Source organism: Lontra canadensis, unplaced genomic scaffold (assembly GCF_010015895.1).
Source record: "Lontra canadensis isolate GAN:19392208 unplaced genomic scaffold, GSC_riverotter_1.0 scaffold44, whole genome shotgun sequence".
NCBI lineage: Eukaryota > Metazoa > Chordata > Mammalia > Carnivora > Mustelidae > Lontra > Lontra canadensis.
The window spans coordinates 266,383-281,718 of NW_022631038.1; the positions used below are offsets into that span (position 1 = coordinate 266,383).

The window sequence follows — 15,336 nt, forward strand, 5'->3', positions numbered from 1 at the left end:
TCTATCTCAAATAAATAAAATCTTTTTTTTTAAGAATTTTATTTATTTATTTAACAGAGACCGCAAGTAGGCAGAGAGGCAGGCAGAGAAGGGGGGAAGCAGGCTTCCCACTGAGCAGAGAGCACGATGTGGGGCTCGATCCCAGGACCCTGAGATCATGACCTGAGCTGAAGGCAGAGGCTTAACCCACTGAGCCACCCAGGTGCCCCTCAAATAAGTAAAATCTTTAAAAAAAATCTCTTTAGTATAACTTACTTTCCTTTTACCTTATGATTTTGCAAATAAAACAATTCTGCTACTTTTTGTCACACTCAGGACAACATCATAAAATTTAAAATACCTGAAGGAATGTGAATAAAAACAGAAAACTAAAGTTGCCTGGAGCATTTCTGGAGCCCATTAATTACCCTTTAACAAGTAGCCTACCCAGTAGGTGCGGCAGTAGGCCAGTAGGAAGAGGATCTCTGAGGGCCTGGAGCCGGGCTTCTGCTGGGCAGAGAATGGGTGTCCTTCCTCTCTGCTCCTGAAGTTTCAGTGTGGGCATGAGACCAGCAGAAGAAACCAGATGCACAGGGCCCCTCGTCGTAGGGTTCCATGCACAGGAAATATCCAGAATAGGTAAATCCCTAAAAGCAGAGAGCAGATGGGTGGTTCCAGGGAGGGAGGGGAGCAGGGGAGGCTGTGGCTTTCCTTGGGGGGTAGAGAAATGTCTGGGAGCCAGACAGGAGAGGGGCTGGCCCAGCTTGCGAATGTACCAAATATCACCGAATCGTTCACTTCGACAGGGCTGAATTTGCATTGTGTGGATTTTGCCTCAATTTAAAGAATATAAGAAAAGGGGGAGCTTCATAAGCAAAAGTGTGTATTTCTGGAGATGGAGAGCCCAGTGCATATGTGTCTGTGCAAGTGTCTGTGCACGCAGTGTGCACGCATGTGTGTGCACGTGTGTCTGTGCATGCAGTGTGTTCACGCGTGTGTGCACGTGTCTGTGCAGGCTGTGTGTCTGTGCACGCAGTGCGCGCACACGTGTGTGCATGTATGTCTGTGCATGCAGTGTATGTGTCTGCATGCAGTGCATGCACGCATGTGTGTGCACGTGTCTGTGCACGTCTGTCTGTGCATGCAGTGTGTGTGTGCATGCGCTGTGTGCATAGCGTGCAGGTGTGTGTACGCGTGCCTGTGCATGCCATGTGCGTGTGTGCATGCGTGTGCACACACATGTCTCTGCATGCAGTGTGTGCATGTGTGTGTGTGCAGGCATGTGTGCACTACTTGGTTTAGCATGAAGCGTTGTCTTCGTCTGCCTTCCCGGTGTGAATTTACCCCTCACGCCTGCGTCTTTTCTCCAGGAAGAGTTCTTGCTGTGGGAGGAGCAAGCAGGGAGGCTGGCAGTCGTGAGCTTTCTCTTGCACGGTGACACCAGAGTCCCTACCGATGCATCAGTTGGCTTCCGCAGGCCTTCCTCCCCTTCTTCCGCGCACCTTCCTCGGTTTCTCGAGTTCTGTCTGTAAGTTCTCACTTCCTTTGTTGCTAAGGAGCCTTGGGCTCATTCGCTATCGTTGCTGCTCTTCTTGAAACCCTCCGCTTTGTGGAGTCGTGTATTTCTGCAACGAGAGCTCATGCCAAAGCTAGACTGTTCGCGCTACTAGATCCTGCATTCCTTTTTTCAGCGGGTTTTATCAGAGAGTAAACAAGGGTCGTGTTCCAGTTTTTTTCGTCTTGTGTGGCTGGCATCTTACTACTCAGTTTGGATTGGAAATGGTGTCTATTCCGATTACTAGCGAAGAGCTTTGAGCGAGAGACAGCCTCATTTGCCTCCTCTTATCTCACGTAACCTGCCACCCGGTCAGCAGGACAAACCACTTAGCCAGAACTTCCATTTCGCTTTGTGAAAAGTGAGTGAAAACTTTCCGAGGACTTGGAGGCCTCTGGTGTGAGGTCGGCCGTTCTCTGAGCTCCGCGCGTCACTGTGTCTAGGCTCTGCTTCTGCTGGCCAACACTGGGCTCATTCTGGTATTTTCTGTCTAGATTTGCTCAAATTCAAACTTTGTCTTCTCTTTGCTCAGTGCAGTTTCATTGTGGGTTTTCTCTCTGAATGTGTTATAAGTCAGTCCTTGAAAAATGTGTGGTAGTTAAAGTCTTGTAAGAGTCCCACAGACCCTACCTCTTCTCTGGTCCCGGACTTAGGAGAGTCCCACCTGCTCTGGTTCAGTTTCTTTGCACCACAGTTACGCCCTTCAGCTCCGCGGCGTTTTCAGAGAGACCCCGGTTTTGTATGCGGTTCCTTGTCCCTCACTCAGGGACAACGTCCCGGACAACATCCCTGACAACGATCTCTAACTGCAGGGTTCTGTCAGCTCCAGACACTGTGCGGTGCCCTTAGCTGCGGGCAGACGTCATTGTCATTCACGGTTCACCAGTCTTCCCAGGTAGTGTCTTTCTTCCTTCCTGTCTTCCTCCCCTCCCTTCGCTCCGTTTTTCCTCCCTCCCTCACTCTCTCCCGTCCTTTCCTTCTTCCCTCCTTCCTTTCCCGAATACTGTTATTGTCTGGCAAATTTTACAAATTGCATGTATTTCTCTGAAGATATTTTAAAGCTTTACACACACTCTGTTGTTCGTCACCGAAACCTTTCACACTCTCTGGGTACTGTCCAGAAGAAAAGTGGAAAGCACTCAGCTCCCAGCAAGGCAGTCGTGGCTCCGACCTCCCTGGGACCGGTGGAAACCAGGCTCCTGCCTGATCCCTGGGCAGCATCACGGGAGCACCGCCCCGCTCCTTTCCCCAGTCAGGCTTCTGGAGGCTTCGGAAATAGGATTCACGCAGGTAGTGTTTCATGCTGTTGTTCTCTTTCTCTCTCTCTCCCTGTTTAAGATTTTATTTATTTGAGAGAGAGGGGACGAGCCCAGAGGCCGAGGGAGAAGCAGGCTTCCCGCTGAGCAGGGAGCCCAAGGTAGGACTCGATCCCAGGACTCCTGGGCCATGACCCGAGCCGAAGGCAGACGCTTCACTGACTGAGCCCCGGGCACCCCCTACAGTTGTTTTCTCTTTTCTCTTGGTTGGCTGATGGAACTTTTTAATAAAGATCTTATTTATTCATTTATTTATTTTGCTTTAATTATTTTAATTTTTATTATTTATTTATTTTAGAGAGTACGCACGCACAGGCGAGTGGAGGAGGGTCAGAGGGAGAGAGACAAGCAGACTCCCCGCCAAGTGTGGAGCCCGTCGTGGGGCTCTGTCTCAGGACGCTGACGTCACCCCTCGAGCCGGCACCAAGAGTCGGATGCTCCGTGGATGGCGCCGCCCAGATGCCCCCGACGGATGGGGCTTTCAGTAGTTCCGGAATGTTCTCAGCACCAGCCTGTCCACCCTGCCCCCTGCTGCGAGTCAGGGGTTTCATTTTTGCAGTCTGGGGGCCCCAGGGCTCTCCCTCCACCTGTGCCTCAGCATCCCGCTTGCCTTAGCTCATGCCAGGACACTCGTCCACACCGCCAGGCGGTGGCCACCCACCGGCTCCGCCGCTCAGTGTCTGCCCCCTCTGGATCTCACCGCAGGACGACTTGCCTTTCTGCTTACAGGGCTTTTGGGGGAGGGGCAACCCTTGTCGGGGCGGGGGCTCTGCCTGGACCGGGTTAGCCGCCCCCCCACCCCCACAGCTCCTTCTCACAGGGAAAATCCATGCTGCCGCTGGGGCCAGAGCTAGACAGGAGCCCTGTAGGTCCACCGCCTTCTCTCCTGTTGCTCTGAATATGTCCTCCATTTTGTCGTCTTTTATCTATTTTTGTGATTTGTCACTCAGAATCTGAAGTGCTAACAGTGTTCCCGCGCAGGGTTTCAGCGATCTGAGCAGGGACCCCCACACTCCAGGCTCTCAAAGGCAGGAGGAGGGCTGAGAAGGGCGGGAATATCCGTGACCTCTGACGACACCTCTGGGGCGTTTCCTGTGTCCAGAAGAGGCCAGAGAAAGGCCTGCAAGGACGGATCTCTGGTCCTCAGGGCGCGGGTCGTGGGGTGTGCTGTGGGCCCCGGTGCTGGAGCTCGGGTCTGCTGTCCCGACGGGCGGTCTTCATCCCAGAACCGTCATTGGTGGAACTGACCGTGGAGCTGCTGTGTTCTCAGGGAATCTACATGGAGCGTTAACGAAAGGTGTCCTTGACGTCTGCTCTGGGTTCGGTCTGCGCGTGGCTGCGTGGAAGTCCCGGAGGGCTCTCGGAGCCTCCTCTACTGGGAACAACACCGGTGCGTTGGTTGGAAAGAGCAGAAGTGGGCTGCACTGGGTTTGTTGGGGCCCGTAGTCTGGGGACGTGTGCAGTGTGTCTGAGTGTGGTTAGAGGCCATTGGGGAGGTGGTAAGGTGGTGGGAGTTTCAGAACCGGACTGTGCGTCACAGGAAGAAACGCTTGTCTGTAAGGAACAAACCCATTCCGGCGGCTGAGCCCAGTGACATTCTCGGGGATGTCAGGGCCTGACACTGCTAGGCTGCCATGGCGACTCCGCCCTATGCTGTCAGTCAAGCCTCCGGGACCATCCAGCCGGGGACCACATGCCAGGCCATGTCCCGGTGGATTCTCCTCTGCCCTGTTTGCACCTGGTCAGCAGGTGACAGTAAGTATGAAGGGCCGGAGGAGACCCAGGGAGACAGGCCTGAAGTGGCAGACGTCGAGTCCATCAGCCTTTACTGGCTGGTGCTCAGCCACTTGGCTGCTCCAAGATGGGGGTTGTGGGACTGGGGGCCAGTGGGGCCTAGCCTCGGCCGCAGCTGGTCAGCCTGCCCGAGGGAACACGTGAGCTCAGAATGCACGGAAATACACATTTGTCACACCCACCTCACCAGCGGAGGCTGTGGCTGGGCCCGTGAAGAAAGCCTCTTGTGGCAGGGGTGGGGGTGGCTGTGGAGGAGGGTCAGCAGGGACGACCACCGCGGGCTTTGGAGCAGACTCTGGAAGTCCAGTATTCCTGCACTTTGCCACCCAAGTTCCAGAGTGAAGCCTCTTTCCAGTCTCCTTGCAGCTTCCTGAGATGAGGGGACAGCCACCTGGGGTCGGCCCAAAATGTCCCGACTCCTAGGACCAAGGTCACCTTGGTTTACGTTTCATTTTAGAAATGCCGTTGGTTAGGCAGCTTCTGACAGGGCTCCTGGAGGAGTTGATGGCTTTTGGTGGCACCCTCCCACGTGGGGGAAGAGCCTAGTGGCGTGGTCTTCCCCAGCAGTGGTGACAGGGTGGTCCTGCCTCTCTGGGCACAACTCCCACCATCTTGGGCCAATCCAGTCTTCAGGGCCACTTTTCCACATCTCTGCTCCGTCTTCACACAGTCTCCTCCGTGTGTCAAGTTTCCTTCCTTCTGCCTTCCTTCCTTCCTTCTGTCTCCACACAGGGCCCAGCCGGATAATCCTGGACCATTTCCCTAGAGCAAGACTCTGAACTTAATCACACCTGCATTTTCAAAAATATTTTATTTTTATTTATCTTAGAAGATTTTATTTTTAAGTAACCTCTACACTCCACGTGGGGCTCGAACGCACAGCCTCAGAGCAGGGGTCACTCGTTCCACTGACCGAATCAGCCAGGGGCCCTGCCTTTTTTTTTTTTTTTTTTTTAATAAGGTAACATTGCCAGGTCCTGGGGGTGAGGATGATACGTTTGGGGGCTATTTTCCGTCCCAGCACAGCCTGGCTGGCTCCTTCTGTTTGGGACTACAGGAAGCCATGGGATGAGGCAGCATGTCGGATGAGCTGTCCTCCCTTCTGCTTGACTGACGGATGGTTCTAGGCCAGCGAGTGCATCTCGGGTCCCAGATGGTTGGTGTTTAAAAGGACTTAACAGCGAACTCTCCAGTCATCAGCTGGCCTTACTGGAGACCTTTGTGGGGTGCTGGATCAAGGATGCCAGACTGTACCCATGTAGCTGGACTCTGTAGATACGGTCTGGTGTGGACGCTTCCCTTGACAGCCCTGATGGCTCCGAAACGGCCATGATGGCGACGATTGGCCCGAGTACGCCCGGATGAACAGGATCAGCAGCTGTGACTCCGGACGCTCCAGTGAGAGTCAGGAGGAAGCTTCACTCCAACCCCCAGGACAGAGTGAAGCCTCCAGGGCCCCTGGAGCTCGGGGAGAGGGGGCTGGGTGGGAACACCCACTTTTCCCTCCTTGCCCTGACACAGCAGCCTTGTCTGTGGTTGTGGTTGTTTTTTTTCTCCCCTCTACACATTCCTGATGCTTGTTTCCTGGGGATACTCTGAGTAGCCTCGACTCAGAGATCCCTAACATCAGCCTCTGGGATGGGTGAAGCCTCTTTCCAGTCTCCTTGCAGCTTCCTGAGATGAGGGGACAGCCACCTGGGGTCTGGGATTGAGAACGAGCCTGTGTTTTTCCTGCTCAGTGCACCAGACTTGTCTGGGCCTTAGTCTCAGGGAGGTTGGAGCTATTCCATGATTTCTCTGAGACCTGCCTGGTAGGAAGGAGGGCAGGCCACACCTTGGAGTGGGAAGCTGGCCAGCCAGGTGTGTGGCCCCAGGACCACATTCCCTTTTGGGGTGTTTCAGGTCTGCCGTTGTGGAGATAGGAGCGTGAGGGGAGCTGCTCTGTGGACAGAGTCCTGGGGCCCTGCGGTTGGTCTTCTCCACCCTGAGTCCCAACTGTAAGGGTGCTGGGCACACGGGGCCGGCTGGCTTCTCACAAGTGTCCCCAGTGCCCCTCCATCCCACCCGGCTTTGGGCTTCACGCACGCCCAGCCCACCAGCATCTTTGTTCGGAGCACCTTCCTGAGGCCCCCGGGGCTCCCCTTGGTCAGGGAACTCTGGAATTCCTGTTTCTTTATGTCAGCGGGCACCCTGTGAGTTCACCTCCCGGAACTGTGTGCCTCAGATGAAGCCCGGAGCGCTTAGCAAGTTACAGCGTGGAGACACTCTGTGGCAGGCAGCCCCGGCTCCCGCCCTAAGCGACATCTTGGGCCTGGTTCCCCAGAAGGGCCGCCCCCTCAGCCTCACCGGAGACCAGCTTAGCCCCTGACACCTGCTGCTCCGGGCTCGGCCTGCCCCTCGGGAAGGGGAGCCTGACACTGGTGTCAGAATACGCGGCCGTGGAAGGACCGCGGGGGTCCCCTGGGGGCGCTCAGGCACGACCTGCGGGGCGCAGACGCTGTTTCCGTCCCCACGAGAGGGGATCCCCAGGGGAGGAGGGCTCCGGGCCTCGCGCAGACCTCGGCCAGAGGCAGGCGCGGGTCCTCCGCTCTCGGGGGCGCGCCGCGTCCACAGGGCCCCTTGCCCCGGCGCAGGTGCGGACGCGCCCACGTGGGTCCCGGGCTCCGGAGGCGCGGCCTCGCCGGGGAGGTGCTTCCTGACCCCGGCCCGGGCGCGCGGGCGGAGCAACGTCGCCCCCGCGCCCCCGACGTCCGACCCTTCCCCGGCTGTGCGCTGCGCTCTAGGACCCAGCGCCGCTTGGCCCGGCGCCCGGGCGGGCGGGGCTCCTGCATTGTGACGTCACGCGGAGGCGGGGCTGCGGCGCTGGGACGGACAGACGGACGGAGGACGCAGGACAGACCGGGCGGGGCCGGCGCGGGCGCGGCCGCCGCGGGTGAGGATCGGGCTCCGGGTCCGCAGGCCGCGCGTGGACGCGGACGCGGCGCGAGGGCCGCCCGCCCCGGGGTCGCAGCTCGGGGATCGGCGCGGGCCGCGGGTCGCGGGACGGAGCCCCTCGGACCGTGCGCGCGTCCCCCGCCCCCGCCCGGCCGGGCGTCCCGCCGCGGAGCCGCCGGTCTCCCTCCCTCCGAGCGCGCCCGCCCCGGCCTCAGCGTGCTCGCCCCGGCCTGAGCGCGCCCCGCCCCGCCCCGCCCCGGCCGAGCCGCCCCCCCCGACCCGCGGGCCCCGCCGTGCGCCCCGCGCCTCTGTCCCCCCGCGGGGTTGGCTCGCGCGCGGAGGGCTCGCGGGGGCTCCGGTGTCGGCGGGGGGTGCCCCGGCCGTGCGCCCCCGCGGTGCCCTGGCTCGGAGTTCTCAGCGCTTCTCTCCCGCCAGGCTCCGATGGCGGAGGGTCGCCGGGCAGCAGCCGCGATGTGGGGGTGACCGGCAGCGCGCGATCCGGGAGCCCGTGAGAGCAGCGGGGACCTGGGCCAGGCGGACGTCCGTCGGCGGGCAGGGCGACGCAGGTGTTCGGGATGGAAGCGGAAGGCTTGGACTGGCTTTTGGTCCCCTTGCACCAGCTGGTTTCCTGGGGGGCAGCCGGGGCCATGGTCTTCGGAGGGGTCGTGCCGTATATCCCCCAGTACAGGGACATCCGGAGGACTCAGAACGCTGAGGGCTTCTCTACCTACGTGTGTCTGGTGCTCCTGGTGGCTAATATTTTACGGATCCTCTTCTGGTAAGTGGGGGGCTTCCTATGGGGGTGCTTCCAGGGAGATGGCTTTCTCTTTTTGGGGTTCCCGAGTGGGGTGGGGGTGGTGGCAGGAGCTGGCCGGTTGCATGCGATCATTTCCCAGGAAAAATGGGGGACTGGAGTGGAGACTCTCAGCCTTCGTCTTCATTTCATGGCACTCATACCTGGGGAGAGATTTTCCCGCAGTCGACCGGGTGCTGGGCAAGGTCCTTGAACTCGGTTCCTTCCCTCAGGATTGCATGGGGGCAGGAGAGACGAAAGAGGGAATGAAGAAGAAATTAAGACTAACCAAAAGTGACGAGCTGTGGGAAGGGCATACCACTGACCACGGAGCCCCTCAGGAAGGCACATCAGAGCCGGGCAGGAAAGAGCTCAGGGGCTGGGTGCGGGGAGGGCCGTCCCCTCAGGCGTGTCTGTTGTGTGTACAGTTTTGTTCGTTCTGATAGAAAAGGCAATTTTCTGGGTGCTACTTAAGAGACTGTTTTCCTTGCCAGTCCCAGTGCCGCTTGCTCTTACTATCGTTTGCATTCTGGTGAGGAAGTCTGAAGTTAATTTTAATAGTTGCTAAAGCCAGGCATGTCTGGGAGGGGGCGTTTTTAGAGGAAATGAAATGGTGTCTTATGACCGCCTTTTTTTTCTTTAAAGAGAGGAAGAGGTGGCAGTTGGAGAAGAGGCAGAGGGACAGGAGAATATTGAGCAGACTGCGTGACCGGCGCAGGGCCGGATATGGGGCTTGATTTCATGACCTGAGTGGGGTCAGGTGCTTAACAGACAGAGCCAGCCAGGTGCCCCATTACAGCCCCATTCTAAGATGGAAGAGGTCTGGAACTTTCTTCTTGACTGTCCACACATATAGTGGGACGGCTGAGTGCAGAGGTGGGACAAGGGTTCCAGGCAACTGGCGTCCAGAGCTCTGCTTCTGGTTCCTCCTGTTGGCTTTTTGGTAATGGACTAACCACATTGTTTGCTAATTCTTTTTTTTTTTTTTTTTAAGATTTTATTTATTTGACAGACAGAACACAAGTAGGCAGAGAGGACACCAGAGGGAGAGGGGGAAGCAGGCTCTCAACTGAGCAGGGAGCCTGACGTGGGGCTCAATCCCAGGACCCTGGGATCATGACCCGAGCTGAAGGCAGCCGCTTAACTGACTGAGCCACCCAGGTGCCCCCTGCTAATTCATTTTTAAGTCAACTTTATGGAGGTATGATTTACATTAAATAAAACTGCCCATCATAAGTTCACAGTTTGACGAGTTTTGACAACGTCCCCTTCCCATCATCATCACAACCCAGATAGGAGTTTTCTGAGCCCAGAGGTTTGCTCTCTCCTCTGTGTTCCATCCAGGATGGGGCCATCCAGTGGTGCCAGGCCCCAGGCTACTTTTGATTTATTTTCACTGTGTGTTAGTTTTGCCCTTGTCTGGGGCTTTTAAAAGGTGAGCCAGTAAGTCAGCCCCTCCAGGGAGAATTTGTCACACCCCCAGGTGTGTCTCTGGGTTAGGAGGCTACTTTGGAAGGAGGGCTCATGGGTGCTTATTTCTTCCTTTGGCACAAGTTGAAAACGCACATTTTGAAGATTCCTCCTTTTCCTTCGGCTGGGGGCAGAGATCACTCGCTTTACAGTGACATGTGGCTTTTTCTAAAATGGCTTTAGGGGGCTCCTTGGTGGCTCAGTGATCTCTGTCAAATAAATAAATAAAATCTTAAAAAAAAAATAAGATGGCTTTAATCAAGTCTGAGGTTGAAAAGAAGCAGCTCCTGAAATATAATTGTGTCTGACACCATTGTTAATCCCGAGTGCACTGGGGGTTCATTCAGGGGTCTCCCAGGCTGAGGTTGTGCAACAAGTTTTCTCTTGCACTGGGGGGGGGGGTGCCTGACATTGGCTTGCCTTATGGGGGAAAAAGATCAGTCAAGAGATCTCTTCCTAGTATGCTTCTCCTTCACAGTCGCAAAAAGAGGCAAAAAGAGGATAGAATAGCTAATGTACATCCAAATAGCTGGTTTGGAGAAGTCAGCAATTACACTAATTTCTTAAATGTTGAGTCTCAGGGCTTTTGGGTTTAACTGACATTTGGGCTGGGAGTCCTGTCCCCACTCCAGGGCCTGAGACTTTGGGAAGCAGAATCTGGAGCTCTCCTAATGGGGCACTGGGCTTCTCAACTGTGGGCTTCTAAACTGTGGGCTTCTAAACTTCATCCACTGGCAAGTCTATTTCTATCCATCCAACTGGTCCTTTCCCAGAGTCAGCACCCTGTGCTGCCCCGGGTCACCGGAGCGGTTCTGTGGTGACATGTGAACACACAGGACTGCCCTCAGCCCACATTCCAGGAGATTGCAGCAGTATGTGGGGTGGAAGGAGGGCTGGCCAAGGGCACTGGTCCCTCCTCCAGAGTGTCTCTGGCCCAGGGGTGTGCTTTTCTTGCATTTCACGCAGGACAGTCCTTGCGGTCACAGTGAAGCCCGGCAGACAGGCTGAGCTCTGTTCAGGACTTGGAGTCATGTGGGCTTCTCTGCCCACCAAGTCCTAGGCCCCACTCCTCGGAGAGGGGTGCACATCCTCCCTTTTATTTCTTCTCTGGAGCCTCTGAAGCCCCCACTCCTGGGTCCTCCAGCCTTTATTTGTTAGCAGCAGCCCGTGGGTTAGCAGGTGTTGGAGGGTTTCCTGCGTTCCAGACCCTGGTCCAGATGCCATGGGGTTTGCATGTTAGCAGAAGTGCTGTGTGGGGTGTACCTTGTACACAACATGGGTTGTGGCAGGCTCCAGGTGAGACGGAAGCTGTGTCTATACTAGACCAGGGCTGAACTTAGAACTGAAGAGTGTGTTTCCCAAAGCCAGCTGAGACCACAGTCCTCGGAACTCTGGTGTGGGAAGACCCCTGCAGATTTGTGGTATGAGGGTTGTGAGTAGCTCGCAGTTGTGCAGCAGAGGGGGACTGAGCTGGGTAAACCCTGGGTTTTCTTTTTTTTCTTTTTTTTTTTTTAACTTATTTTTTTTTAAGATTTTATTTATTTATTTGACAGTGAGAGAGAGAGATCACAAGCAGGCAGAGAGGCAGGCAGAGACAGAGAGGGAAGCAGGCTCCCCGCCGAGCAGAGAGCCTGATGTGGGGCTCGATCCCAGGACCCTGAGATCATGACCTGAGCCGAAGGCAGAGGCTCTAACCCACTGAGCCACTCACATACCCCAACATGGGTTTTCTAAAACTTGTGGAACTCTAGTGCCTTCCTTTCTTTTTTTTTTTTTTTTTTTTAATTTTAAAACTTTTTTTTTTTTCCCTTTTTAAGAATTTGAGAGAGAGCATGAGTGCAGAGGGGGAGAGAGAAGCAGACTCCCTCCAAGCTGAGTTCCCCCTCTGATGTGGGACTAAATCCCAGGACCCCGAGATCATGACTTGAGCCAAAGGCAGATGCTTAACAGACTGAGCCACCCAGGTGCCCCCTCTAGCACCTTTATTTCTTACAATTCTTATCATCCTTTCGCAAAACTAGCATTCAGCAGGTTATATTCTATGAAATGCTTACGGATAGTATTTTGACTCAGATGAGTGGCATCAGGAGAAACCAGGCGAAGGGCTAAATGATGCCTCATGACTGATGTTTGCAGACTTGTGATTTTGTAGAGAAGGGCAGAATGAGGCGCAGGAGGCCGGGGTGCAGGGCTGGTATCGCAGGACCTTCCATCCCTAGCCTTCTGCGTTCACAGAGCTGGTTCTCAAGCTCTATTCCTATTGGGTGAAAACACTGTAACAGAGACAGTAATGTGTTAGATGTTTAATAACATTGTATCAGAGATGCAGTGACATTGTATCAGAAATAAGGGAACACTAGAGAGGGGCAGCACCCTGTCAGAGATGTAGTAAGACTGTAGTACATACAGTAACATTGTATCAGAGATGCAGCTGCGTCCTGCTCACATTGTATCAGAGATGTGGCCCTGTTGGGCACACAGTAACATTCAGCTAAGGGTGTAGCAGTCAGTGTGACACAGGGAAGGAGATAGACAACTTCTTTCTACTGGAGCTTTTCTGTTACTTGGAAGACATGAGAGGTGTCCCGTGTAGAAACTTTTGCTCAGACTTGGTGAAGCATCGCCTCTCCTGCAGTGTGTATCTTCCGAGGGGGAAAGACAAACCCTTCAAACTGGCTTATCTGAGCAGCACGCCCTGCACTCATCTGGTGGGCTCTCCTATCATCTGCCCTCAGGAGAAGTCGTGCCAACACACATTCTCAGGCCGGAGAGGACAAAGTGCTGACATCTCTGTCAGTTTAGTTCTTAGCTTTAAAGGAAGAAAAAGCTTAACCAATTTGATAAGTAAAAAATGGTATCTTTCTATTTTAATTAGCCTCTAAAAGTTACTAATGACATTGATCTTCATTTCATATTTACTTTGTCTTTTGTATATTGCTTGTCGAGAGTTGTGCTTTTTGAAATTTGTATCTTGCTTAGCCTGTCTTTCCAAAATCAGTTAAATATTCACCTCTGCTCCCTCTTATTTTGCTTTAGATGGTCTTGTTTTTATTGTAAATACTGAGATCATCTGGATTCAGTTTTTGGTGTAGGGTGTAAGGGGAAGTGCAAACCTTGATTTCTTTGCCCACAGTTTTTCTAGTCATTGTTTCTGTTGAGAATTTAAAAAACAAAAGTGGCCTTTCTCACATAATGGCCAAAATTGCACATCTTCAGCCTCATAACTGGCAGTTAGCTTGGTGTGAGGAGCCCCAGAATACCTTGCTTTACTGGGTCCTTCCCACCTGCTCAGGAAGTACTTCCTGTCTCCTTAGGCTGACACTGAACTTTTGCTGTCCCCTTGTCTGAACTTCACCTTAGAGGAGTTGATCCCAGCTGCGTAACCAGTGGGATCCAGTTCCTAGAAAGGACTAGAAGTGTCCTTAATGGCCTTTGGGGTAATAGCTACCCTTTACGGAAGAGGCAAGGCCCAGAGGCAGTGGGTCCAGGCGCGAGGGCTGTGGAACCAGCCTGGGGTGGAGTCTGTGGGCTCCCCCAGTCTGTGCCGCTGGCTTCGAAAGCTCCAGGGCCCATTGGCCCTTTCTTGCTCTGACCATTTAGCATTCAGCTCCTCTCCTGAAGGAGGGGTCCACACGAAGCAGCAGGATCCCCGGTGAGCCCACGTGACATTTCCTGGGGAGGCAGGAGTAATCTCGCGGTGATGGAGCTGTCCTATCTGTGTCCTGGTTCCTCAGGGGCCCAAGGGGTGCGGGCCTGAGGCTTTGTGACCCCAGATTGCTCTGTCCTTTGCTCTGAGGACACAGGCCAGGCTTTAACCTCAGAAACCGTGCAGAATGCCAGTGCTGGAACGGGTGTCGTGGTTCCCCGCTTCCCAGGGACTATCTGGCTATTCCTGGTGGCTGGACCTCCTGCGGGCTGGTGGCCTGGGTGCAGCCCGCTCCCGGTGGCCTGCTCTCTGCTGCTGGGCCAACTCACGCTGGCGGGGCAGACCCTGGGCAGAGGCATCCCCTCCAGAGAGGTGTGTGGGTTGGCTAGGACGCCGGCAGGGCGGTGCATGCCCCAGACTCCGTCTTGGAGAAACTGACTCGCACTGGAGCAGGGGCCAGAGTCAGTGACTCTGTGCGAAGAAGCATCATGTTTTCTCGACCATGTAGGGAGATTTTCTTGCTGTGTAGGCACACCTCTCAAAGGTGTGTTCCTCGGCCAGGAGGCCTAATCTTGACCTTCACAACAAGCCCAGAGCTGAGTTTTTGTCTTGATTTCTCATTGGTTTGATGTTGGCGGTGTGGGGGAGCCCTGGCCCGTGCCCTTCCGGGAGCTCTGACCCAGCTCTGTGTCATGGGGGTGCCCCTACCAGGCTTCAGTGGTCAGCTCTCGGTGACCAACCCTCTCTGTGGGGCGCACGTTGTTGGCTCAGGCCCGGTGAGGGAGAGGGCGGTGGGGAGGGGGCGGGTGGTTCTCTCTGCATCTTCTTTTCACGACCAGCTGGGAAGTCAAGCTGCCGTGCAGGGTCTCTTGACTCAAAACATTGACCCAGCTCAAGTTTTGGAGCTGCCCTCAGGCCGTGATGCAGCCAGACCTAGTGGGATTCCTGCTCCCCAGTAGCTGGGCTAGAATTGGGGTTGGGGCTTCAAGGGGTGCCCTGTCCAGGCCTGGCCTTAGAGATGGGCCTGGGTCAACACCGATCCTCGTGGCCACAGCAGAGACCCCCTAGCTGGTGCATGGAGGGCGGCGCTGCTGTTCTCCGCCCCTGGGGTTTGGGGTCTGCTGACGGGCCCAGCTCGTACTGGTCACTAGATCGAGGGTCTTTCCTCCAGGAGCTTATGGCTCAGTTGGTGACACTTTACCACCAGGAAGACATCGGCAGGAAGGGCATGAGAGCCGGGCAGGCTGGCGGGTAGAGGAGAGTGGGCAGTGAGGCCTGGGCAGGGAGGGAGAAGGACAGCAGGCAGCGAGGCCTGGATGGGGGGAGTCAGGGCCTCAGGTTAGGAGTGGGAGGTTGTGACCTCAGCTGCCTCCTCCTGGTGGGAGGGACGGGGGGGTTCCCTGGTCCTCCACTGCTCTGGCCTACTGACCCCACTCAGCCCAGGCAGGAGGCAGGACTTCTTGTCATTCCTGGACTCTGGTGTGAGTCTTCCCAGGGAATCAGGTGTTCTAGAAATTGGGCTTCGTGGGTGGCTGGGGCCTCTGTCCGCGGGACGTCTGGCTGTGTGGTGAGGGAACCCGGGAGGCCCATCCCGCCCTCATTGCGGGTCCCGGGGAGGGGAGCGTGGCAACCCTGCCCGTCGTTCTGAGAGGTGCCCCTGCAGAGGGGCCATCGTGGTCCCTGGTCCTGCCGTCCCCGAGTGCTCCTAGCCCCTGCCCACCCTGCTGTGTCTCCCCACGGAGGCTGGAGGCCCAGGCGCTTGGGCCCGCAGCTGTGACGCGTGTGTGAGTCCGTCTGGGGCTGCTCGGGGGGTGGCCACGGGGGCCATGGCAGGGGCCCGGGCAGGGAG

General features: G+C 55.7%; 1 protein-coding gene across 3 annotated transcripts in view; it reads left to right on the plus strand.

Annotated features, from left to right (window-relative positions):
* The first annotated feature begins 7,890 nt into the window (after positions 1-7,890).
* The window catches only part of SLC66A2 (solute carrier family 66 member 2), a 45,566-nt gene continuing 38,120 nt past the window's right edge, over positions 7,891-15,336 (plus strand). Inside the window, exon 1 of one of the 3 annotated variants that reach the window (XM_032872185.1) lies at positions 7,891-8,356. In XM_032872185.1, coding sequence (XP_032728076.1) covers positions 8,154-8,356 — 203 coding nt within the window. In that variant the 5' untranslated portion in view covers positions 7,891-8,153. The remainder of the gene's footprint in view (positions 8,357-15,336) is intronic. The other 2 variants (XM_032872186.1, XM_032872187.1) reach the window with 2 other exon arrangements.